This window comes from Scomber scombrus, chromosome 23 (genome assembly GCF_963691925.1).
Source record: "Scomber scombrus chromosome 23, fScoSco1.1, whole genome shotgun sequence".
Lineage (NCBI taxonomy): Eukaryota > Metazoa > Chordata > Actinopteri > Scombriformes > Scombridae > Scomber > Scomber scombrus.
In genome coordinates this window covers 9,713,273-9,737,665 of record NC_084992.1, presented here as the reverse complement: position 1 = coordinate 9,737,665, position 24,393 = coordinate 9,713,273, and the positions used below count along the sequence as shown (strand labels likewise).

At 38.4% G+C, this 24,393-nt stretch overlaps 1 protein-coding gene and 1 non-coding gene across 2 annotated transcripts in view; one reads left to right on the top strand and one right to left on the bottom strand.

The window, feature by feature from the left end:
• The window catches only part of LOC134006011 (adipose secreted signaling protein), a 28,062-nt gene extending 11,153 nt beyond the window's left edge, over positions 1-16,909 (top strand). Inside the window, exons 3-6 of the mRNA XM_062445062.1 lie at positions 1,893-2,032; positions 8,820-8,952; positions 10,315-10,440; positions 14,100-16,909. Of these exons, the coding sequence (XP_062301046.1) occupies positions 1,893-2,032; positions 8,820-8,952; positions 10,315-10,440; positions 14,100-14,200 (500 nt within the window). The 3' untranslated portion in view covers positions 14,201-16,909. The remainder of the gene's footprint in view (positions 1-1,892; positions 2,033-8,819; positions 8,953-10,314; positions 10,441-14,099) is intronic.
• On the bottom strand, positions 12,489-12,559 carry trnag-gcc (transfer RNA glycine (anticodon GCC)). The gene has a single exon. It is a non-coding gene; the product is annotated as a tRNA-Gly (tRNA).
• Positions 16,910-24,393: the final 7,484 nt, after the last annotated feature.

Genomic DNA, 24,393 nt, shown 5'->3' with positions numbered 1-24,393 from the left:
GCCACAGAAGCAGCGCCAAAAAAACTAGTTCCAAAGTTAAATAGTGCAGCTTTAAATTTAGAAGGTGATTAGATACTCAGAAACACTGTTATGTTCTAGATACACACATCTCATCCTGTTTTCACGCTACTTTATAGAGTTGGCAGTCTGAAATATTGGCCTCAAAACAAAGCTCAGACATGGTGGTCGGAGCATCTTTGAAGTTTTTTGAATAAATCAGGAATAATTGGAGTGAGTTCACAAGCAACATAGGGCTGAGTGAGTGTGTGCACAGAGACGGGGCAGTGTTGGATATGCTAATGTTAAAGCGTGCACATGAACACACACTGTAACGGACATTTTCTAAAGGGTCTTTATGGGAAATGGTGTTTGAATTCAAGTGATGGATGAGCCCCTGTGTCTCTTCAAGTAAAGGGCATTCTCCTATTAATAGAATATTTAATAAACACTTAAAATATTGTTTAAATATCTCTTGTTGTTTAGCTTCTGTACATGTCCTACGCTCTTTTGAGGTTCTGGGAAAGTATTGGTCTATAATCGGACCCAAAGCTCTTTGAGAAGAAATTCAGAAAAAAATTGTTTATTGTCACAGAGAGAATTATTATTTTTGGAGGAGGAGGTTTATTTGGAGAGGTCAGTGTCATAGGAGAGCACAAAAACCCTTAAGGGAAATAATATGTTATACTTGTAAGCCTAAACTGCTTTAACCCTTTTGTTTTGACACAGAGGTCCCATGCTGGACTACATAATGTGATACCACTGAAAAGAATGGGAAGGTTTGATGGCACGTAGTATTTTCTTAATGAATAGTTTAAAAGACCCTGTTTAAGTGTTATGATTGTAATAGTGAGCAGCCGGGTGGATTCCTGTCAAAATTGAATGGCTAACAATTGTTAAGCAGTTATGAACGATGAGGAAATGTAACATTGGTATTAAAATATGTTGATACAGTCCAATCATATGTCAGATTTTTCAAATAGTGATACAGTTTTGTTTTGTGTGAATGATGCCAGCTCATAATTACATTTCCAAAACTGGAAACAAACGGACAGGACCAAAAGTATGTGGACACTCCTTGTCTGACCTCATTAATGCTCTGTGCCAGGTTACATAATCTTGTCTTTGCGGGACAGTGGAGGCTGCTGTAGCATCATTTTAATGCCCCTGGCTTTGGGATGGGGTGTTCAGCATTTTGGGCCATATGGTCAATCATTTTATATCTCTTCCAGCCCTGTGCCGAAGAGCAGTGTGCTACAAAGCTGTCGTTCTCCAGGTAATATTGACCTCAGACATCAGGGGAGGCCGAGCTTACGGTGTATTTCCATGCAGGGATTATGGAATTGTCATATCACTGTTATTAGTTTGTGCTGGGCTTTGTATTTTCACTTATTAGCCTCAGGGATGGAGTGACCGGAGAGAGTGGAAGTTTGTCAACAGCTTTATCATGTTCCCCTCTTCAGCTTTTGACTCATTTTCTCTCCTTTAACTTTTACCTCAGCTTCACCATCTCATACTTGCTTCTTACTTTTTCCTTTTCATCTCTTTTTCTATCCCTCCCTTTTCTTATCCTTTAGTCCCTCCAACGTTGTCCAGATAATTAAAGTACTGATTTGACTATGTAATGTTTATGCTTCACTGTATGTGTGTATAAATATAGTAAGTGCCTGCCTTAGTTTTTAAAGTGTTTACAGCTCCCCGAGCATTCAGACTAACAGCCGGTTTGAGTTATTGCCTCCATAAAGTGCTCTGCTGTACACTCCAATTACGTCATTAAAGATGAGTTGGCTGTAGCTGCTTATCGTGTCTTTTTCTTCCTTTAATGGGTATCCAGTGTGATTGTTTGTGTTCATGTCCGACCCTCAGAGGCTCAATCCCTCTTTTCTCTTTCTCAGGTTGTGCGAAGGCGGGAGGTGTGCGCTTCTCAGAGAAACCTCCTGCTGCCAGCGCCTCATCGCATGTTCACTTTGACGAAAAGCTGCATGACTCTGTTGTCATGGTGACTCCAGAGGAGGATGGCAACTTCATGGTCAAGGTTTGTTTAACTTGGCACTAGCTTGACACGTGGCAGCTGTAGTATGCAAACTTATCCTCATGTTTTTTCTTAATAATTATCCAGAAAAAACATGAGGATAAGGTTTCCCCTAATTTAATTCACTACTTTAAATCATTTTGTTCGTTTCAGATTCCTGACATTGAAAACTCAGTGCTCTTTTGTTGTTTTTGGTGTGTCAAAATACCACTTTATCTTAAAACATTATTACCCAGCCTTGAAAATAATTTTCTGCTCTGAGAACATTTTATGTGGTGAAGACTAATAATATGATTAAGGTTAAGGTCCCTATTCTACAGCTCCAGTCATGACACTGGATGAGCTGCACAACTGTAACAATAGAGCCAAAGAACTGCTGCTGTAGTTGTAGGACAGGAGGGAAATGATTGACAGCAGCAAATAAGACACAATGGCATGCATTATACTTTGATTGCATGACAGTGTAAACATTCTCTTGGTTAATCTGATTGTTGTGATTGCATGTCACTCAATTATAAACCAGAAATGTTTGCTCTGCTTCCATAAATGTATCAGATGTTGCAATCGCATTACGATCTGGCAGTAATCTATTTAGTTTGAAGGGGGCTGCACTGAAACATTGAAAATGTTTGGAGGCACTCTTTTATAAGATTGTGATCTCAGCCCTTTTTTCCCCCAAGCTCAGGCATCATCCCAGGCTTTCTTTGGTCAACCAGAGTCAGTTGAGATGAATGGGTATGTCATTAGTTTTGCAGGTATTTAGTCAAAAAACAAAATCCAAAGTAGTGGATGACTAGAAATGTTGAGCTGATGATAGCACCAGAGAAAAAGTAAATGGATCACCTCTTTCATTTGCAATTCATTTTACACTTCATCCTGGGGGAGACATGAATGTCTGTACCAATTTCATAGCTGTTGAGCCAATAGTTGTTGAAGCATTTCACTGAAAACCACAAATGTGAACCTAATTTTGATACTTAATGAAAATTAAGGGGACCACCAAAGTCAGTTGGATACATCGTCTGGGAACCATGAACGTCTGTACAAAATGTTGTGCTAATGTTGAGATATTTCATGCTACATGAAAACTTTGACCTGTTGTCAGAGTCAAGGTGTCACCGCAGTCATTAAGACACAAATGTCTGGGCATCTGTACCAAATGTCATTACAATGTAAAAGTCATGTCTGAATATCATAAATGTCAACCTACTGGTGGTGCTAGAGGAAAAGTTTGGGGATTACAGACTCAATCATAAGGAACCATGAATAAGTATCTGTATAAATGTTCTTCTTATTCCATCCAATAAAAAAATTGAGATATTTAAGCTTGAAACAAAAGTGGACGACCAACAGACTGACATTACCATCCTTAGAGCAAAGCTGGTAGCGTGGCTAAAAATGATGTTTAGTAGTTTTTAGATGTGTATATCTAGCACATAATCCCGAGCCCACAGGCATTATTCAGGCTCCATCTGGTGTAATTAGATCATATGATAGATCAACTGATTAAAGGATGTCTGCCAACGCAAAAAACAAAGTCCATACTGTACAGGCACAATACCCTGAATCATTTAATCTTTAAATGAATCAGTCTAATGTTAATCAATCTAAATCAAACCCTGGTTCTGTTGTTACTATTGGAGTAACCAGAGGAAGTGTGAATCACAATGGCTTTTCTCACCTTATCAACACAAAACCTTGTTTATAACATGTCAAACAAGGCCACAATACTAAATGTTTAAACAGGTTCATTAAAACATCCGTCAGACAAGGTGATGATTTTTGAAACATATATATATAATTAGTCCAGTGTCCTTTGGAAAAGTCAACACCTTCCCACCCACTGTATCTGTAATTGGTTGTAATTAGGTGCTTGACTTCCCTCGGTGCCCTATTATCTAAGAGTGGATATAATATTGTAAGGTTACTCTTTGATCCAGTGTGCCATTCCCCTCAGTTTCTACGAGCAATGATAGGCATTATCTTGGAAACCTCCAGGAGAAGATTAAAGTCTTTTCTCATCACTCTTAATCTCCTCTGTCGGCTGTAAAGGCAAAGGACAATGTTATCAGACTTTTCATCTGTTCTCTGCTGTCAGCTCTTAAACCCTGGAGGTGCTCAACTCATGAGGCAAACAATGGCACATATAAGACTAAAACTTCCATGTAAGAGCCTGTGGAAAAACTCACACTAGTGTGTTAACTTTGAAAATCGGCGACTATAAACCACTAATGATCATGAAACTAACGAAGGGATACACCGATGAAACGTGTTACTTCTATCTGCACAGTTAAAACAGAGTTCATTTATCTCTGAGTGCTAGCTGTTTTTTCACCGTTCTTTAAATCTACCTGATCATAGAAGCAGTTCTTTCTCGCATCATTCACCTATTAGCAGTAAAAATATAGAGAGAAATACAGTGGATACAATGCTTGACTGATTATACTTCAGTTATACTTGAAGATTTGTGAAGTCTGGCTTTTCGTGTAGAGCCACCATGAGGTTGACATTTGTAGTTTGGAGTGAAATGTCTTTACTACAATTTAATGGATTGACATTAAATTTGATGCAGATATTCAGGCCTCCCCTCAAAATAATTTTAATAATTCGAACAACCCTAGATCATTTACAAGTGGTCCAAAATGCTGCTGTTAAACGCTTGACCGGGCCCTCCAAAAGGTCTCATGTGACACAAATTCTGGCAGCTCATCACTGGCTCACCGTCAAATTCAGAATCCAATTCAAAGTTCTTGTGATGACCTTTAGAGCTCTGCCTGGTCAGGCTCCTGCCTACATTAGAGATCTACTGCAGCACTACATCACCAGCAGGTCTCTAAGGTCTTCTGATCAGGGTTTTCTAGTTGTTGAACGAGGCTTAAAACTAAAGGTTGTGAAGTTGTGCCTCCTAAACTTTGGACCTCTGTCCTGTTATATTTAAGAATTGTGGACTCTGTGGACATTGAATCAGGATATCCGAATAAAAACAGTGTCCACACATTAATAATGGCTCTTAAGGTGCAAGCAAGTCAGCAGCACTCATTCAAATATTTGGGAGAAGACCAAGCACATCATGATTTATCTAACAAGTCCTGAATTCCTTTTGAGTTCAAATTGCTGTGACAGAAGATCAAGTGTATCTCAAGTAGCTCACACTTTCTGAAAGACCTTTTAAATGATTTCCTACCTGCAGGTATAGTTTGATCTACATTCTTTTATATCAATATTACAGAATGACCTAAGCAGTTTTTGTCTCTAAAAAAAGACTAAATTTCTCACTTTAGTTGTTTTTTTAACCTATTTTTTTACTCAAGTAAGTTTAAGGTTTTTTTTTAACTGTAGTTGGCTTTAAATTCACGGCCAAATCAATTTGTGTGTTCATTGCTTAAAAGCTATGTTCGCACATGCACACGGTCCACAAACTTGGCTGTGACCTTCACAGCAACAGAGCTGCTCATTTGTGCGACTGCGTCCGTGTTCCTAAAAGCTCTCTAAGCGCGCTTTAGAGTGGGTTCATAGTACTGTCAGCCCTGCGTCACGGCTCGCTGTGGAGCTCAGGGGGGCCTTGTTGCCATGGAAACGGCCGGGGGAACTGGCGATCCTCACAGGCAGACCGAAGAAGAGGTGGGAGTGTGTGGGATGGAAGCGGCATGCTTGCAACAGCTGTATGAATACTAGTTTTCAGTCCATAAAACAAGCATACTTATATTGGGTGAGGACAACGCATAATTGAATTTACATTTTTTGAGTATGATTTTTTTTAAATTGACAATGGTGAAGCTGAGGATGGAAATGAGTACCTACATTTTATTAAATCCACATTATTTGTGTGACTCAAGACTGCAAATGTAATGTTTTGTTAACTACTCTCTCTCTTATGAAACATAAAGCAGAGAACAAGTCATGACTTTATGATATGACCGCTGCTATATAAGAGCAAATGCTGTTCCAGGGACCTTCAGTAGGTTTACATGACCACTAACAATAATCATATTAGGTAGAGTAAATAGATTAAGGGTTAATGAACGCAAGGATGAGTTGTTGCCTTCAGGAAACATGTAATTTACACAAAACAAGATAAGGGACTTTTTTTAACCACTGCCAGCCTTGCTCCTTTATTTTAATACACATCATTTTTAATGTGCATTGATTGATTGGCTTCTCTGGCAGTGACAGAAAGCAGACTGGAGTGTTTACATACAACAGTATTTGATTGGTGAATGAACTGAGTTATGTTTACACTAATTAAAGAGGATAGCTTTGTTACTTAATAAGCTAAACTGAGTTGATTCATATTAGAGCTGAAATGATTAGTCTGTTTAATTAATTAGTCATCATCATTTTGTAGCCAAAACTGCAAATGACAAGATGACAAGATATTTTCCCTCTTTTGGGAGAGATTTTGCTTCAGTTTCTGCTCTAATTTACCACTGAACTAATCTTTTGTCTACATTACGATGATGTTAGCAACACTGGCATGTTATTAGATGTATGTTCCCAAACAACATTCAAAGTTAAGCATGTGTCTGGTTTTGCTGCAGGCTGCCCTGAGTGAAATATGTTGGATGGATGCTGAGTTGTTTGTGTCTAACTCCCATGTTACACATTGTACATCTTGAATTACATGTTACAGCCATTGTGCATTCACTTATTAGACTAAACCAAGTACTTTAAATTGCAAACTAATATATTTAATTTTGGTTATTACTTTGAGTCTCCATCATTGAGGCGTTTCACTACTTGAACTCTCTCTCTGTCCACATTTGCAGCATGAAATTCAAACTAAATCAGTGTATTAGAGATGGTTCAGAGTCTCCTGGACGTGTGTGGGTCTAGAGTCACAGAGTGATTGTTTGTCTCTTTCAGTGTTCCCTCTCTGCCCTTAATGCTGTTTGCTGCCTCGGCTTTGCTCGTTGCTTTAACCAGGGGTCGTTTGGGGCTGATGCTGCCGTTTGCTACTCTAGCTGCAGGGGCTTTAGGCTCATCTCTCTCACTCTCTTTTTATCCCGTCTCCTCTGGCTTTCCTCACTCCTCTCTGTGACGACTCCCTCATGAATTTTTCTCTTTGGTAAATATAAGGTTACTACCTCTCCACAACTCGTCTCTCTCTACCTCGCAGATACACCTCGGCTGTCTTGGCTTTCTTATATATTCTTTTTACTTTTTGCAAATGGATAAAATGAAATGAAAAAGGGTGAATTGTGGTCTAAGCAACAGTGGCAGCAGATGATGAGAGAGAGAGGGTTTGTTTGGTTGCATCAGTTTGCAACAATGTGCAACCAGCTTCTTCTTTATTTTATTTCAGTATTAAAATTCACACAGAATCTGATGGATGGCTGGAAGTTAGTGGACCTAAAAACCAACTATTCTGATAATCGAATAATCATTTTGAGTCATTTTTAAATAAAAAAGTGGTAAAATACTCCAGCTTCGTGAATGTTATTATTTTCTGGTTTCTTTAGTCCTCTGTGATTGCAAATTTAATATCTTTTCGTTTCATCAGTCGCGGCAAAACCAAACATTTGAGGTTGCATAACAGGCTTTGTGATTTTTCATCATTTTCTGACATTTTATAGGCCAAACAACTTCATAGAAAAAGTTATGTGTTAATCATTTTTTACAATTTATCAGTTTGTCATTCAGTCTGAGAAAAAAAACAAGTTCACATGTTTTGTGTGACCAGCAGCCCAAAAACACAAAGAAATTCAATATTCAGTGACACAGAACACAGAAAAGTGGCAAATTACTCACATTTGAGAAGCTGAGGAGAACAAAGATTTCACACTTGTGCTTGATACATGATTAATTAAAGCAAAGGGGGACAGAAATCCCATTTAAATTAGACTTTTTATCTGTGTATTTATTCACAATTTACACCTGTATGGTTATTTAAATGTAATTATATAGCTACTGTATATAAATGCTTGCTGTAAATGTCAGCCAGTTTGTCAGTTTTACACTTAATAGTTAGTTAATTAGTCAGTTAATTAGAAACTAGTTAGAAAATTGTCACACAGCATCAGACAGTACAAGACAGTTGATAATGACAAACTGTAGAAGCAGCATGAACAAACATGATTGTGAAAAATAGTGAAGAATAAAAAGAGAGAATGGTTAGATGTTTATTAAATCATAAGGAGACACAGCAGATATCAGCTTTTTTCACTGCTGCCACACAGGAAATCCATCCTAGACATCTTATTTCAATGTGATTTAGCACTTTGTGAACTTTAAATTTCTTCCTGCATCCTTCTACTTGAGGGTCTGTGTCTGGATAGTCTCCACTTCAGCCTCCACACTTATGTCGAAGCTGGAGCCATGAATAAGATCTTGAATTACTGACAAATCTGTTCAGAAATTGGGAGATTTTGGAGCAAAAATTCTCAATTTTATTTTGAGTCAGGACAAAAACTGCCTCTTACCTCTTCATTTTGGCTGAGTTGAGAGGATTAAAGTCACCAGAGCAATAACTAATGATTTCAATTAGAGCGTTACCTCAAGGAAAACTTATCCCAATAGTGTTGCGTTAATAAGAATTACTTATCCACATTATTTATAAAATTAATCCTTTATTTATTGGGCTGTAATGGACTTCCATTATGCAATGTGAGGCCCTTCTATAAATCCCTCTCTCTATATTACTCTCTTCTTGATCCAGCCTTCACCCCCATGTGGTATAGTCGGATTAGTTTATAGGAGAGAGAAAGACAGCCTTTGTATTTCCTCCTAATAGCCAAGTTTTTGCTTGACTCTCTGCTTAACAATCCTCTAAATATCTCTGCCTCTCACTTAGGTTGGCTTTCTGAAGGCGCAGCACCGCTACGAAATCACGTTCACCTTGCCTGAAGTCCCATCTCTGAAGGATGCTTGTCCGGCGCCGGTACCCAGTCCACACCTCCGGATTACTGATATCACACCCGCAGAAGGTAAGATCAATGTCATGAGAGAATTAGAAAAACTGTGCACGAATAAATAAATATGATTTTGAAATTATTAAGAAGCCTGCTTTCGATTAAATATTTTGTATATGATTCATTCTCAACCCAAAACAGGTGTATTTTGATCGTTTCCGTCTTTCGTAGAGGTTTTGGTTCAGTTTCTGCTCAAATTTGCCACTGACTGAAGTAATATTTTATCAGTGTTGCGATGATGTTAGCAGTGCCCTTCTCCCTGTTGAATGTTTGTTTGGTGGCTCGTTCAACAAGCTAAAGCAGAGGACAAGACACATTGAAAGTTGAGCTAATGTGAGTTGTCGTTCAGAGTTCGTGTGTACCACCATGTTTCTACAGTAGCCCAGAATGGACAAACCAAACACTGGCTCTAGAGAAGACCTTTTGAGTTTTTCGTGAGTTTGTCAGCCATCATAGGTTCCACTACATGCTTGGAAAGGGGAGGGGAGGGGTATTCAACAATCTGCAACCTCAGCTATTTTACCAGTAAATCTCACACACTGGACCTTTAAGCCCCTTTAAATTATTTTTCCCAATATTAGGTGTATGCCAGTCCAAGAAAGTTATTTATTTCCCAAACCACATACAGTGAAATGTTGATTCTTGGTTTAACATCCTAAAAAAATAAAAAAATAAAAAAGAAAGTTAAGTATGTGTCTGGTTTCGCAAGCCGGCTGCTCTGAGTGAAATATTTTTTCGAGTAATTCTCAGCAGCATTGTTGCAGGCTGCGCGCGGAGTACCAGATGGCTGAGGATTACAGCCAGAATCGGAGAGTTCAGACAGAGTCAGCTCAGCAATCCATCTCCGAGAAACCATAAACACAAAAGCCGACTTTCAAATACTTTTCCTGTATTTGTCTTGAATTCCTGTCAGTTGTCACGCTGTCTGTCGTAGGTGGTAAACCTCGAACATCTGGCACCTGTGTGGGCTGAAAATCACTTTAAAAAAGAGGTGTAACTATGAATTTGAATGTGTGCAAGTCTTAAATGGTTCCCTCCTCACCACTAAACCTGTCGAAAAGGGTCAAAGGTGATGCTAATGTTTCTGGGAGTCGCGCCCGATACATGCCTGTAACTGAAGCAGCACCCTCTCCCTCTGGCCTGTGTGTGTGTCTCAGCTGATGTTAGCAGGGGCAGGTGTGTGTCCATATTTGTGTGTGTGTGTGTGTGTGTGTGTGTGTGTGTGTGTGTGTGTATGTGTATGTGTATGTGTATGTGTATGTGTATGTGTATGTGTATGTGTATGTGTGTGTGTGTGTGTGTGTGTGTGGTTAACACTTGGCAAAAAAAGAGGAAACCCAATCTCTCCTCCTCTTTGTGTTTCTCTCTGTTTTCCAGGAGGTCTGAAGGTAACGTGTGAATACATGGCGCAGCAGGAAGGAGTTCTGTGTGAGGAGGTGCAACTGCTGAGCGAAACCAACAAGGACACTTGTGTCAAAGTCAAAGTTCACGCCAGAGTCATGGGTGAGGTTTCCTTACAGTTTGTATTGCACAACACTAGCTTGTTTTCGACAGTTGGAGAGCGGACGAGCGATTCTTTTGGGTGTTCTTCACCTACATTAGCATTCATACATCACTTTTTCAAGCATTTCTTCTTTTAAAACCGTAAACGAATACCCAAAGTTTTTGTAGAATGAACTTGAAATCTTTGAGAGGCTGCGATACTATAAAATTATGTTCATATCTTTTAAAACTAAAGCTTTAAAATGTTAAAACATTTTACTGCCATTTTTAATCTGCTTTCTGCAAGTCAGCAAGCAGGTCTGCAACAACGATTAGTTTCTTGATTAACTTGACATTTATTATCTCAAGCGCTTGGTCCAAAAAATGTCAAAAATAATGAAAAAGCAAAACCCAGAGTGACGTCTTCAGATTGCTTGTTTTGTCCGACCAGAAGTCCAAGATATTCGGTTTAGTATCAGAAAAGATAAAATAGCAAATCTGGAAGATGAAACTAGAAATTACTTAAAAGATTATTTAGTTATGTTGAATATTATGTGTTAATTATGTTAAATAGTTGCAGATTAAGTTTCTGTCTGGCAACATTTCAGCAACTTTTTATGGTATTTTATAAATGAATTTGTTGTGTGTTTCAGTATTTTTCCAAAACAGTTTATCTTCTGTTTTGTTTTTTCAACTAGTTCTTCCACATCAGTTGGTTTTTTTAAAAGCTGAATTTTGAGGCTGATTATCACAATTTACTTTTTTATTGTCAGGACACACAATCAGCAGCCCCAGCATGCTTCAGCCCAAAAGGTGCCAGATTTGGTTCACTCAGCAGCCAAAAAAAACCCCAATGATAATCTATTGAGTGGCTGGTTCTGTAGCCATTTGGCCTGTGGACAAAAAATGTAATTTTGCACCTTGCTTTCTGTAACATCAAACCTCTTTTGTGCCTCTTTTAGTTGTAAATTGAGAAATCTGAGGTTGACAGTTTAAACAGGCTTTACTTGTGTGCTGCTGCCACCTGCTGGTGACTTCAACAACCAAATCACAGGTTATTAAATCACAATAGCCCCTTAAAAAATGAGTTGTAATGTTAGTTTACAGACAGTTTTTTAATAATAAAAACTCTAAATAACCTTCTTTACAATTAGAGAATTTAAAAAATATACATACAACGAATAAAATACAAATCTCTTCTCCTGCTACAATTCACAGTAACAGTATTTTTCTGTCCTCTGCCGTTGTGACACACCTGACAGAGCAGAGCTTGTAATGACTTTGACTCCTGCATTTAAATCAGTGTTAGTAGGGCTGAATTAGATGTCAGCAGGTGGAGAATTAGGTACAGGAAGCATGTGCGTCTTTCCATCTGTGCCTATGTGAGTATACAGTAGCAGAACTTGTGTGTTCGAGGGTAACCGAGTGTTTATTTTTACTCATAAAGCGTGCCCTGAACATCTGTCCAGATGTCTGAGTGTAATTGAGGCCTGGATGACGACCAGATCAATGGATTAAAGTCTGCCTCCGCCTCTGCTGTTACCCCCGAGCTGCACTGCTGCTATTAGATAAGTGACTCAGTGAGTAAAATAAAACAGCGGATCAGCGTTCAGACGCTTAAAAAAACAATCCTTACAAATGCATCACTAGAAACTGTATAAACATGGTGATATATTTAAGGAAGTGTTTTTTTATTATTAGGGTTGAACCAGTTCATAAAATGAATGATCAGTGAGTTGGCAGAAAATGGACAGCTATTTTGATTATTAATTAGATAAATAAGTTACACAAAATTCTCTGGTTCTAGCTTTAAAATTGTGAGGATTTCCTGCTTTTCTCTTTCTCACAGCTAAATAAAGTGAGTATCTTTGGGTTTTGGAGTGTTTTTCTCAGACAAAAGCAATTTGAGGACATCACCTTGGACATGAATTTACAGACTAAACAATAAATTGACAATAACTGCTCAGTCAAAGAAGTCATTTTTTGCAGCTGCACTACTTTTTTGATGTCAGGGTCTTGCTCTCGTAGTTTATAATGGCAGTAGGAGGGAAAAAACGAAAAGTATGTGTTGCATTGGCCGGGAATCGAACCCGGGCCTCCCGCGTGGCAGGCGAGAATTCTACCACTGAACCACCAATGCATTGATATTATGTAGAAAAGCAGAATAGCAAGTCAATAGTGCTCTAGACCTGAACTAATGCTGAGTTTTGAAGCATAAGTTCACTGTGAAAGGTTTTATAGTTAGTTATAGATACAGAATTTTAATATAGATGTGTGTGTGAGTGTCCTTTAACCTTGTTTCACTTTCGTTATAACACTGGTGTGTGTCTAGTGTCTAGTTTTAAGTCCTGCAGCTCTGATTTCTGGGATCAGTCATGCTGTGCAGCGTTTTCAACTGGAAGCCTCCAAACAGGAGCTTCTTTAACTGCACGCAAGCAGATATTTCCAAACAGGAGGGAGGGGAAAGAGGGAGGGGGAGGCGAGGGGGGAGCTGCTGCCCTAAACTGAGCCTCTCAGTCTGGGCTTCCTCCCTCGTTGTGTAGACACCGCATGGAGGAGGCATTAGAGGAAAATCTGCACCTCTCCACCACAGGATTCATTCCAGGAACAACCAGGGAAAATTAACCTCTATTTACTTGCAGAGATCCTCCGCAGCAATGATAACATTATAAAAATAAGAAGCACAAAATAAATACCCACAGGAGAGAAGGTTGTTTGTCAGATTCCAGCGGCGAGCAGAATACACACGAGTGCTGCAGTGATGTGGTTATCACAGCAGTCCTGCTGGTATTTACTCAGGGTGTCAAAATATACAGACACAAATATAATGAGTTATTTCTTCATCTGGCTTTTTAAGTTTAGTGAAACCAAGAAAAGACGTTGAAGTGAATGAGTAGCTGCTTACTGTAGAGCTACTGTGGTCGTGGTTTTTTGTACAATCTGAAACTGTTTTCATGGTTAATGTTCACAAAAAGAGGGAATATATTTCCCAAAAAGTCAAGGCACACTGCTTCATCAAAGTATAAAAGTTAAAAAAAATACTTAATATTATTATAGTGGCTACATGATGAAGCTTTTTACCTTTCGTGCCATGACTTTTCGGAGAATCCCTGGACATTCATTTGTTTGCTGTGTATCAAGAGGATCAGACTTTGATCCAGGAAGCAGTTTCTCATTTGTTTTTTATCCAGTTTCTATAGTTGTTTGACACTGCAGTCCTGAAAGGTTGAATACAGTTTGCAAATGTGATATGAAAATGATGTCCTCTGAATTTGTTTGTATTTTTGATGAAATGAATTACTGTTTCTGAAACTTGTTTACAATAAAACTGATTCTGAACTTTAAAAAAAATTCATTTGCACATAAATTCAGTGTTTTCGCAGGTGGCACAACAGTACTGCTAGATTAATTATATCTTCAGATAGCACAAGACTGTTTTAAATGTAATTACTCAACTATGATACATAGGATATCAATTCCTTGTCATCACATCTTTTTTTAATTATCTAAAAAAAAATAATAATAATAATCTTTCATTACTTTATTTTTAACCAGAGGCAACCTGGCTGACTAATTATTAGTGATTGGATTTTAAGTTATTTGGGTTGTCAAACTGTACTTGAAAGTTTCATGGCTCCCTCTGATTTCTTTCTCTTTCTCTCTTTCTGTCTCTTGACCAGATCGTCACCACGGTACACCCATGCTGCTGGAGGGCGTCCGCTGCATCGGGGTGGAGCTGGAGTACGACTCTGAACAGAGTGACTGGCAAGGATTTGACTGACTCTCATATTCCTGCTCCTATTCGCATACACGCACACACGCACACGCCATATCCTGAAAACAGAAGAAGAAATAGAAACATACATAGTGCACTCGTAGCGCCACATGCAGCATATGAAAACCCCGGTGTTGAGTTTTGGAGTTCAGACGAAATAGATAACGTCTCTGCAAACATTTACATACAAGAACATTCCTCCGCTGTGAATTTCACCGCAACATCTGCAGCATCTCAACGGACATTTTGTCACATTTCTTCTGTCTACGACTCCTCCAAAAAGCCCTATAAACTCCTCCACCATCTCCACCTCTCTCTCTCTCGCCCATCCACTTGTTTTAAGTTCTGTTGTTGATGTGTGTTTTCTTTACTGAACCTCTAGGGGGCAGCAGTGCTCTTTAAATCAGCGCAGCCTCAGCTCCTTTTTCTCACTGCCTCTTGTGCTCCAGTTCACTCTTTTTCCTGATGTGCAAACTGAACAAACTGTATCCCACATGGATTTAAATGTGCAGGTGTGTATAAAGGGCTCTTTTATTAATCAATCTACTTGAAATTGAGCTAAAAGAATGGTGTTCTGCACAAATCAGGGAAATGAGGTCGAATTTAGTAGCAGTGCTGATCCTGTAATGTCTCTGTTTAACCACCAGGGGGCACTACAGACCACTGTATGTAACGCTCTCCATTCTGAAGGCTTTTTTAGGGCAAATTATGATCCTTAACTGTGCTGCAGGGTGGTATTATTTAAAGGAAAAATCCAACTTGGACACTCACACTTTTAAAATCTCGGTTGCTTCTTTATATTTTTGTTTTACCCCAACCTGCTTTGTCTACATCTACTGATATTTTGGGAAATCCCTTCAGAAATATGTGTGAAGGTGTAAGTGAGGAAATAATTGGCAGCAGCAATAATGGAGATGGGTTTTGTACCTGCCATGAGAAATACCTCAAAACACATTTTTCCAGCTATAGAACATGAAACTGGTCTTTTTGAGTTGTATCTGTTTAATACGTGTGAATTATTGTGCATCTAGACACAAATGCACTTTTTCTTTCATTATGAGGAACTGACACCAAAATCTGTGAAACGTTTTCTGACATGCTTTTTATGTTTGTCCACTTTCTACAGAAATAAAAAATCACAAGAGAGCTGCAACAACTAGTCAAGTAATCAATTAATTGGTAGCTGTTTTGATAATCGATTAATCGTTTTAGTCATTTGTTTCAAGCAAGAATTCAAATTTTCATCAGTTTCAGCATCTCAATTGTGACATTTTGCAGTGTTTTCTTTATCATTATTGAAATACAGGCAAACTGACATCAATGTAGGCTGTAAGACTTTTTTGTAGCATTTCATTGACTAATTAATTGATAATAGAGCTGCAACAAATTATTTTCATTCTCATTTAATCTTCAGATTACTTTTTCAATTGATCGATTAATTATTTTTTTCTATAAAACATCTGAACAGTGAAAAATGTTCATCACAGTCTCCTGGAGTCCACAGTCCAACGCCCAAATATATTACAATTACTGTCATTTAAGACAAGGAAAGGCAGCATATTGTCAAATTTGAGGGTCTGATAGAATCACATTTTTGCTCCTAAAAGTGTCTAAATGATTAATCAGGTATCAAAGTAGTTGCAGATTAATTTCCTGTCCATCAACCAATCGATTAGTTGTTGCAGCTCTAGAAAATAATCAGTTGCATCCCTAATTCAAAACCAAACCATTGCACATACCCAACAGCTGTATTTTAAAGGTGTTTTTTGGGTGGATTTTTCCTTTAAGGTAGCCCTGCTGCAGCCAGGCCTCAGCAGGCTTCAGGAAGGATTAACATTTAGTCTCTTTTGTTTGAATTGATGAAGCCTTCAGGACGCACATGCGACACAAGTGCCTTCCATTGTACTGTCCGAATGACTTAACATTGTTTTACCCCGACACATACTGCAACCACCAGACAAACGCACGGAGCAGTCTGAAGCAGCGGGGAGGTGACTGCACATGTTGAAAGCCCGGTGACACCTCTGGGGGAGGGAAGGGCAAATAGAAAAATATATCTATGGGATCAGAAAACTGTAGAAATGTTGCTCTCTTGATCCGGTGTGACGCCTTCTTTGTTTGTTGTCCTTCCAAGTGTTAAAATACCACCACCATCACCATCATCATCATCATCATCACCATTACATTTCCACCAGCTCTGATCCGACAGGTGTAGCTATCTGACTCAGCCTCCATCAGTTTAAATAATATTCATTCATAAAAAATGAAATAAAAACATGAGAATCGTAGCTCACATCCTGATCGATTAACATTTGTACTCATAGAGCAAGTGCCATGATCTCCATTATCATATCACCTTCTGACAACAATCATATCCTTTTTCTCCCCTTTTCTGTCACACCCTTTTTTTTATGCATTCAGCCTTAAATGAAACGATTCTGTGTCTCTCTACATAGTTGACCACGAGTTCTTCTTCTCGGTGTAGTTTGCAGATTACACTGATTTATTTATCGTTTGCTTGCTTGTCACTAGGTCAAAGTCTGTTTTTTTGGTTTTTTTGGCTCCTTCTCATAGTGTGAAACTGAAGTGCTCTATATGTAATGTTTCAAGAATGTAGCAGTTTCTATGTTGACATCTGCTCCTCCCTATGTGTGCGTGATTTGTACTTTTTGATGTCACAAAATATATTAAAAAATAAATAAAAACGTGTCTGTGTGTTTGACTTTGCTCTGTCAGTTCATTACAGGAACACTTGATGGCAGTCTACTCCGCTGCAGCTCAGTTTGTATTTATCTAAAGTAACTGTCCTGCATGACATGATGTAACCTCTGCTGCACTAACTCATGTTTTTATGATTATTGTGATGACAGAAAACTGCTCAATACTACGACTTTCCTCATGTTAAATGAGCATTAAAGTCTTTATGCAATTAGTTTATTTCAGGACAAATAGTTAATAGGTTAAATAGCAAATAGCAAATTCAAAATGATTATATGAACATATAGGAAACACTAAAGCAAATAGCTCACACTCAAGTCATATATTTATTTATTTACTTTGTGTCAACAAGTAGATTCAAACATTTAGAATAATTGGTAACTTTTAGCTTATGTTTCTATTTTAATTTACAAGTCAGAAATGTTTATTTTAATTCAAAATGACACCCACTACACACCTTACTGGTTGACTATGAGCATTTTTCCTCAAATATCTCAAAGTGGGAACTCTGCTTTTCTCTTTTTTATATGGATAAAAACTACATTCAGCTTTGTTGTCTTTTACACTAATTAAGCATTTTTACTTTATTTACACGCTATGATTTACAGCTTTACTTTTACTTCCAATCAAATAAACTATCAATCACAGCTGAGCAGAACAATTTATACATTTATCCCATGACCAGCTGACTCTGTGGAGGATCCTCTATGAAAACAAGACAGGAACTAGTTGAGTTTTAACTGTCCAAGTTATATAGATAATAATGAATATTTAAAGACAAAGTGCACGTGTGTTATTACTGCATGACAAACTTTTACTTAGAAAATTATATCTTAATTTTATTTCAAGAGTTATTATTAGTGGATAAATAAGAATATGGGGGGAAAAAGAAGATACTTTTCTGTCTTTCTGTCTCATTTCCAGTCGTTATATAATCAATATTTAATAAACATGGCTGCTCAAACTCCAAATTAAACAAAAAGCTGCAACTCTGGCAGGTGTGTGCATATTCCTGCTTACGTTTTAAAGTGTTTAACCATGAATATATAAATAAAAAATAAATATTACAGATGGTTTTAAAAAGTGAATGAGCAGAATGTGAGTGTATAAACACAGTAGGTGCTGTTTGTTTGTGTGTTTGGTGTCTGGATCGTCGGGTTTCTTGCGGAAAAACTCTCCTCTCCTCTCCTCTCCTCTCCTCTCCTCTCCTCTCCTCTCCTCTCCTCTCCTCTCCTCTCCTCTGGGACTCTTCGTGTCCCGAGCGACACCCGGACTCAGCTGCAGACGCACGAACCCAAAACCTCATGACGCACATCAGGACAAAAAACACCTTTTGACCGGAGACAGATGTGAGCCAGTAAAAAAAAAAAAATCTACAAAAGGGTGCATTTATAGGAAAAGAGTCAAATATAATCTATTTTTCCTTTTTTTCTTTTTTTAAATCACTTTTTATTTATTGTTTTTGGCTTCTGCTAATACCAAAATCTGATCAGAATATTCAACATAAAGTCTCTTCTGTCAGTGTATTAATGTATTGTAATAATAGCTCAAGTTTCTGAAGTGTTAAATAGTTTAAAAAAAATTACTGACATGCAAGAAAACATTTTAAACAGATTAAATATTAATTACCTGCAATTATTATTACTGTGATTATTATAATTATTGTTAATAGGAGTAGTAGAGTAGTAGTGGGATTCATACAGCTGGTGTGAAATATTTGTTTTATTTGTTTTTATGTTATTTATCTGAAACTGCCTTTTGTTTTGTCCTGTACAAACTTACAACATATATGTTTACTTCCTGCTAAAATAATAATAATAAGAATAAAATTGTTGTTGATGCAACTTCATCGTGATGTGATTTATAAAGTTCTTATTTCAAGCATTCAAAGATGTAAAATTAAACTGTTTTTTTCTCTTGAGCAACATGTGTTTGATTTTAATGCTATTAAACTGAAACCTTGACTGACAGTCAGTAAATGTGAATTAAATCCATAAAAGACTAAATAATCGTTACGTTCAGGTGCAGCCTCTAAAAACACATCCTATTAGTGACATTTAGAGAACGTGTGCAGCTACTTTTCTACCCAATACAATTAATATTTCCTCTAAAAGAGGCCAGAATATTAAATGAATTTACATTTCGACAACATCACAGTCAGTGCTGTGTGCAGGTAGGCTTCAGGGTGATTTTCACATTTCTGGAAGAACGAAATTGTGCAGTTTTCTGATGTGATCGCGTTCACTGTGGTGCTTTATTTCAGTCTTCTGCTCTCACGCACGGCAAACAAACTGAGAGCAACATCCTGAAAACAAGGTGAGTAAGATGTATGACCTCCTGAAAATACCTGATTGTACTTATAGAAGCTATTTGAGTCTGTTAATGCGAGAAATAAAGTTTGTTTTTTAAAATTACTTACTTACATGTTATTTCACATTCATCCTGCGACACATTTCCTCTCCTCCTCTTTTCCTCCAAGGTTTATTTCAACAGAGCTGCTGCGTTATTTCATTTTGTCATCTCTAATATCAGCAGCAAACCTCGGAGTGCGCGCGTCCAGTTTCACCAGCAGCACCAGCAGCTGTCATACTGGACCACAGCGCGTTTCTTGCAACTTATTTTTTTAAATAAACTCAAATCCCCCAAATGCTTGTTTGTGACACCATTTGACCCACTGGTTAAAAATACACGTAGCAACCTGTTTTCAGAGGTTTTTACAGTCCTGCACCGCCTCATGTAAAGGTTTGTGAAATGATTGTAAAACTAATGAAACACACAGGCTCAGTGTTTCCCCAGCAGCTGTTTTTTATTGACACTACAGTGTTAACTCAGTCTGCATTATTTCACTCTTTTAAAACCACAGTTGCATTGGCTCACGCATGTTTGCCATTCCTGCACAGATTTGTCTGGAGCTTGTGTGGGATGTGTGAACTCTGCGTGGCCCGCTGCCCTCCCATTGACCTCTGGGATTACAGTAATCTCTGTTGATTGATCTGATTGATCAGATTCATCTCCGCGAGGCCGCAATACAATCCGCACACACAGGGGACGGAGATGAGGCAGTCGGTGCTTGGTACAAATAAAAAAAAAAAGTTCCTCTCCTCTTTCTTTTTTTTTTTTTGTCCTGTGGGCACACAGGCAGAGCGTCTGGCTACAGGCATCAATATCATGTGCCAGGAGATATACGCCTTTATCTGCAGTGATTTAACATAATTGGGATTTTGCGTATAGCAGAAATATGCAGTGCAATTGGTTTTAAAGTCTAATATATAGAGGGATATCTTCAGATTTGATCATTATCATATTAAAAAACAGAGCAAAAGTTCAGTGCTTTCCACAGATTATGTTGGTTTCAGGGCTGAAAAAGGCCCTGAAGCTGCATTCAGATCATCACGTGCTAATAAAACTTTCTGAAACCACGTTAAAGAAATTAGTTGAGAATAAACAGCTCCTGGAGGTATAAGGAGGCTTTCTGTTGTCTAAAAGTAGGAAAACTTGTTTTTATGTTAAGCAATCATACTGAAATATGAATTATTCCGTATATAATGTTCAGGCAAAAGTTGATTTAGCAGCAGAAACATCATAAATTATATTATTTTAGCCTGAAATGGACCCAAAATTTACACAAAAATTAAAGTATTTCAACTTCCATCACTCATTTACGCAGCTGGTGCACATTTTCATACATAGAAGGTGTTCTGGGTTAAATTTGACCCATATTTAATAATGAATAATGCATCTCCATATTCAATAACATGCATTGAAATCATGATGGGTGTTATACTCTCCTGTTTTAGGTAACATAGAACCATAATATCTATGTTGTGATTTGTTTTCTCCACAACAAATAATGTTTTCTAAAAGTTCATTAGAGATTAATCACATCATTTATTAGGTGGTTATTTATGAATGAAAATTGGCTTTACAGATGAATTATGAGGCCATAGTGTGAAGGGTCAGAGTGTGAACAGTATGTGAAGGTTAATGATAATTAATGAAGAGTGATAATGTGCAAAATGAAAATGAATGGCACCGTTTTACAGATCGTCACAACAGCCGATGACCAATATACATAGTCGATTGACTGTGGCGTTAAAAGTTCATTTAATGAAGTAAAAGTTGCTCCACGAGTGTCCTGCAAAATACGTTGCTCTTAATATACAGGTATTATGAACAAATTAAAGTATTAAAACTATTCCTCATGCAGAATGGCCTATTTAAGAGTCTTATACACAGTTACTTAATTGCGGTTATTGACGCATTAACGTATACGCAGCATTTTAATGATGCAGCTGCACGAGGTGAAGCAAAGTTACCTACATTTTTTTTAAATATATAAATGTAGAATTGTAGATGTAAAAGTACAAAAAGCACTGTAGGGGTTGAATAAATGTTATATATATGGAGTAAAAAAGTTAGTATAAAGTATCTATCTATCTATCTATCTATCTATCTATCTATCTATCTATCTATCTATCTATCTATCTATCTATCTATCTATCTATCTATCTATCTATCTATCTATCTATCTATCTATCTATCTATCCTGTTTTATGAATTCTGCCCATTTAAGTCTGTTTATATTTGCTTTTAAGTGAGAATGATTTCCACAAGTGTGGAAACACACGTCAGTGCAGCAAACACATTTGACAGCAGAAAGCAACAGCCAAATAAATAAATAAATAAGAAGAAATCCTCCTCCGGGGGGCTGTTAAAATATTATAAATGTCACAAAATGACACAAACTAACTTTCCTATCAGAGACTGAAATCAAATTAGGAGCAGTTTACGAGAAAAAGTTAAACGTGGTGAAAGAAAAAGAAAGAAATCTGCTTTTTTGGGGAAATGTTTTAGCTGTGCATCAGTAAAGGCAGAGAGGGAGAAACATTGAAGAGAAGGAGGAAGAAGGAGGAACAGTGTGTTAGTGTGTGTGTGTGTGTGTGTGTGTGTGTGTGTGTGTGTGTGTGTGTGTGTGTGTGTGTGTGTGTGTGTGTGTGTGTGTGTGTGTGTGTGTTGCAGCACAGCAGCAGCAATCAGTCCCCTCTTGTCTCGCTGCTGAGTGCAGCGTCTGATTGACAGTTTCTATTCATCCTCTGTGAGATTAGGCCAGCTGAAAGGAGTAACGACCCGTGGTTGTGTTCAGTAATTACGGCCTTGGATAAGAAAAAAAAATAAGAAGAAACACACATACACACGTAGCAAAACTATAATTATATAATCCCCGCTCAAAATGCTTTATTCGCTGTGTTTTCCAAAGATGTTTCACCTGTAAAGAGGAGATTCCACCCAAGTGTTTCAGTCCAAAATTGTCTCACAATCACAACAAACTACAGGCTGCACCGTCAACTTCAAGCCGGCAGTAAAATGGTGTGTGTGTGTGTGTGTGTGTGTGTGTGTGTGTGTGTGTGTGTGTGTGTGTGTGTGTGTGTGTGTGTGTGTGTTTTATAAAGATGTCTCTGCTGTTGCTGCATGTATACAATACAGTGAACAAGCTGTTTAATCTTCAATAGAGAAAAAAATGGTAACCTCTTTGTCCCCCTTTTTTTCTTTTTTTTAAATTACTCACTTCTTGTCACAGATTATGTGTTAAACGCTTATTTTATAGTAAGGTTTTTGTTGTAGGAGTGTAGTTCGGGTGCCATTTCATGAACAAGACTTGAGGCAATGCTGCGTGGAAAGAGAGAGAGAGAGAGGGGGGGGGGGGGGGGGAGAAGGAGAGGGGGGTGGACAAAATAACTGAAACACCTGTTAAATCGCATAACTTTTGTGTGCAAACTGATTCAGCTTTGATAAATGCTCAGTTTGTGGTCTGTGCTGCTGTTGGGTTTGATTGCATCGTGTTATATTGTGCATGTGTCGCTGTTGCTGTGTCCACCTCATGTATTTGAGCCTGTAATATGGGCTCCACCAATGAATATGAAGGCGGATATTGTATTCTGACACTGAGTTTATATTTTGTGCTGATAATCTTTGGATTTGACCATTTTCATGGCAAAAAAAAACTTGATAAGCACATTTTTCAACAGGTGAAATGAGCTTCTGAAATAGCATTTAGGAGCAGACACTCGCTACAGCAATCCAAACTCAACATGTTAAGGTTGCATTGCTCTTAAGGGCAAGAGCGAGCAAAGTCATAGCAGGTTTAATTTTTATACCCCCCCAAAAAAGCACCAATTCGCTTGAAACTGCTTCAAAGTTGATGCAGTTCTCTGACAATTGTAAAGATACGCGGCTAAAAGTAAAAAGTGGAGTTTATTAGACATTTTAATGAAGATTAAATATAGAAAAAAATATATCTAAACATTTGAAAGTGACTGCAACATCTGCGTAAAAGCAACTTCCATCATATCAGACTTACTGACATGATCATCAATGTTTAATAAACGTTATATTGGCTTTCATATACCGGTGTGTGTGTGTGTGTATGGTTTTCATTTTTTGAGAGTTTGGGAAACAAATGTAATGCATTTTAGTGTCATTTTTTTTTTTTTTTTTTACCTTACTGGGTCAGATGTGCTCCATGCCTCCTGCAAAACTACACTGTGCCGCCTCTTTTGTTTTGTTTTGTTGTTGCTCTCACACTGTTTTCTGGAGCAGGGCTGCGGGGAAGCCCAGGCAGCGCTCTGAATTTGGCTTTTTCCAGAAGAAGGAATAGCGCGCACAACTATCGTCTCATGTCTCTATGCCTGATCCCGGTCTGCAGCACCGCTCATCCTCTTGTCAAAACGTGCCCTGAGAGTTGACCAATCGGCTGCTACCCTGCGTGGACAGGAAATGACGTCTCTGGTTCCTGCCTCTGTAAAGTGTACCGTGTCACCACAAATATTATCCACACACTACCATCTCCTCCTCTGATAGTGCAGGCACGGTGGATCAGCCAGCCCCGCGCAGACGTGATGTTTCAGCTGCAAAGCAAATTATAACAAAAAAAAACCCTGAACAGAGTGCTCCAGACTTTATTTGTGACCATTTCTCATTTCCTGACAGCCCCCCTACTGAAGGTTTCCAACACAGACATATTTTCTTGTGCGCTCTCCAAAAAAAAAAGAAGCAAGAAGACCACCGTACCGACCCCCCACTCCCCCTTCTCTTCTTATGTGGCCATCTCACCACCAGCAACATGCAATCAAGGATCCGCCGGAGCAGTCGAGCTGAGCTGGGGGTGAAGTAACAGGCTGTCGCTTTTTTTGGAGAAACCAGGAGAAACTTTGCACCCTGAGCTGGTGCACTGGTGAACTGTGACCGCTTACTTCTACGTGGGTGAGCAGTGTGTGTGTGTGTGTGTTTGTGGCACCTCCCCGCTCCTCCATAGATCTGGCTTCCCCCTTGTACCTTGCAGGCTGCACCATGTATCCCTCCTGCACCTCCTGGCTACATTAGTTAGAATAGGAGCCCGAGTTTATCTCCTAAAGCCCGACTCCACCTTGCCTTGGTTTGGACTCCGGACCGTGCGTCATGCCGGGACACCTGAAGCTCACCTC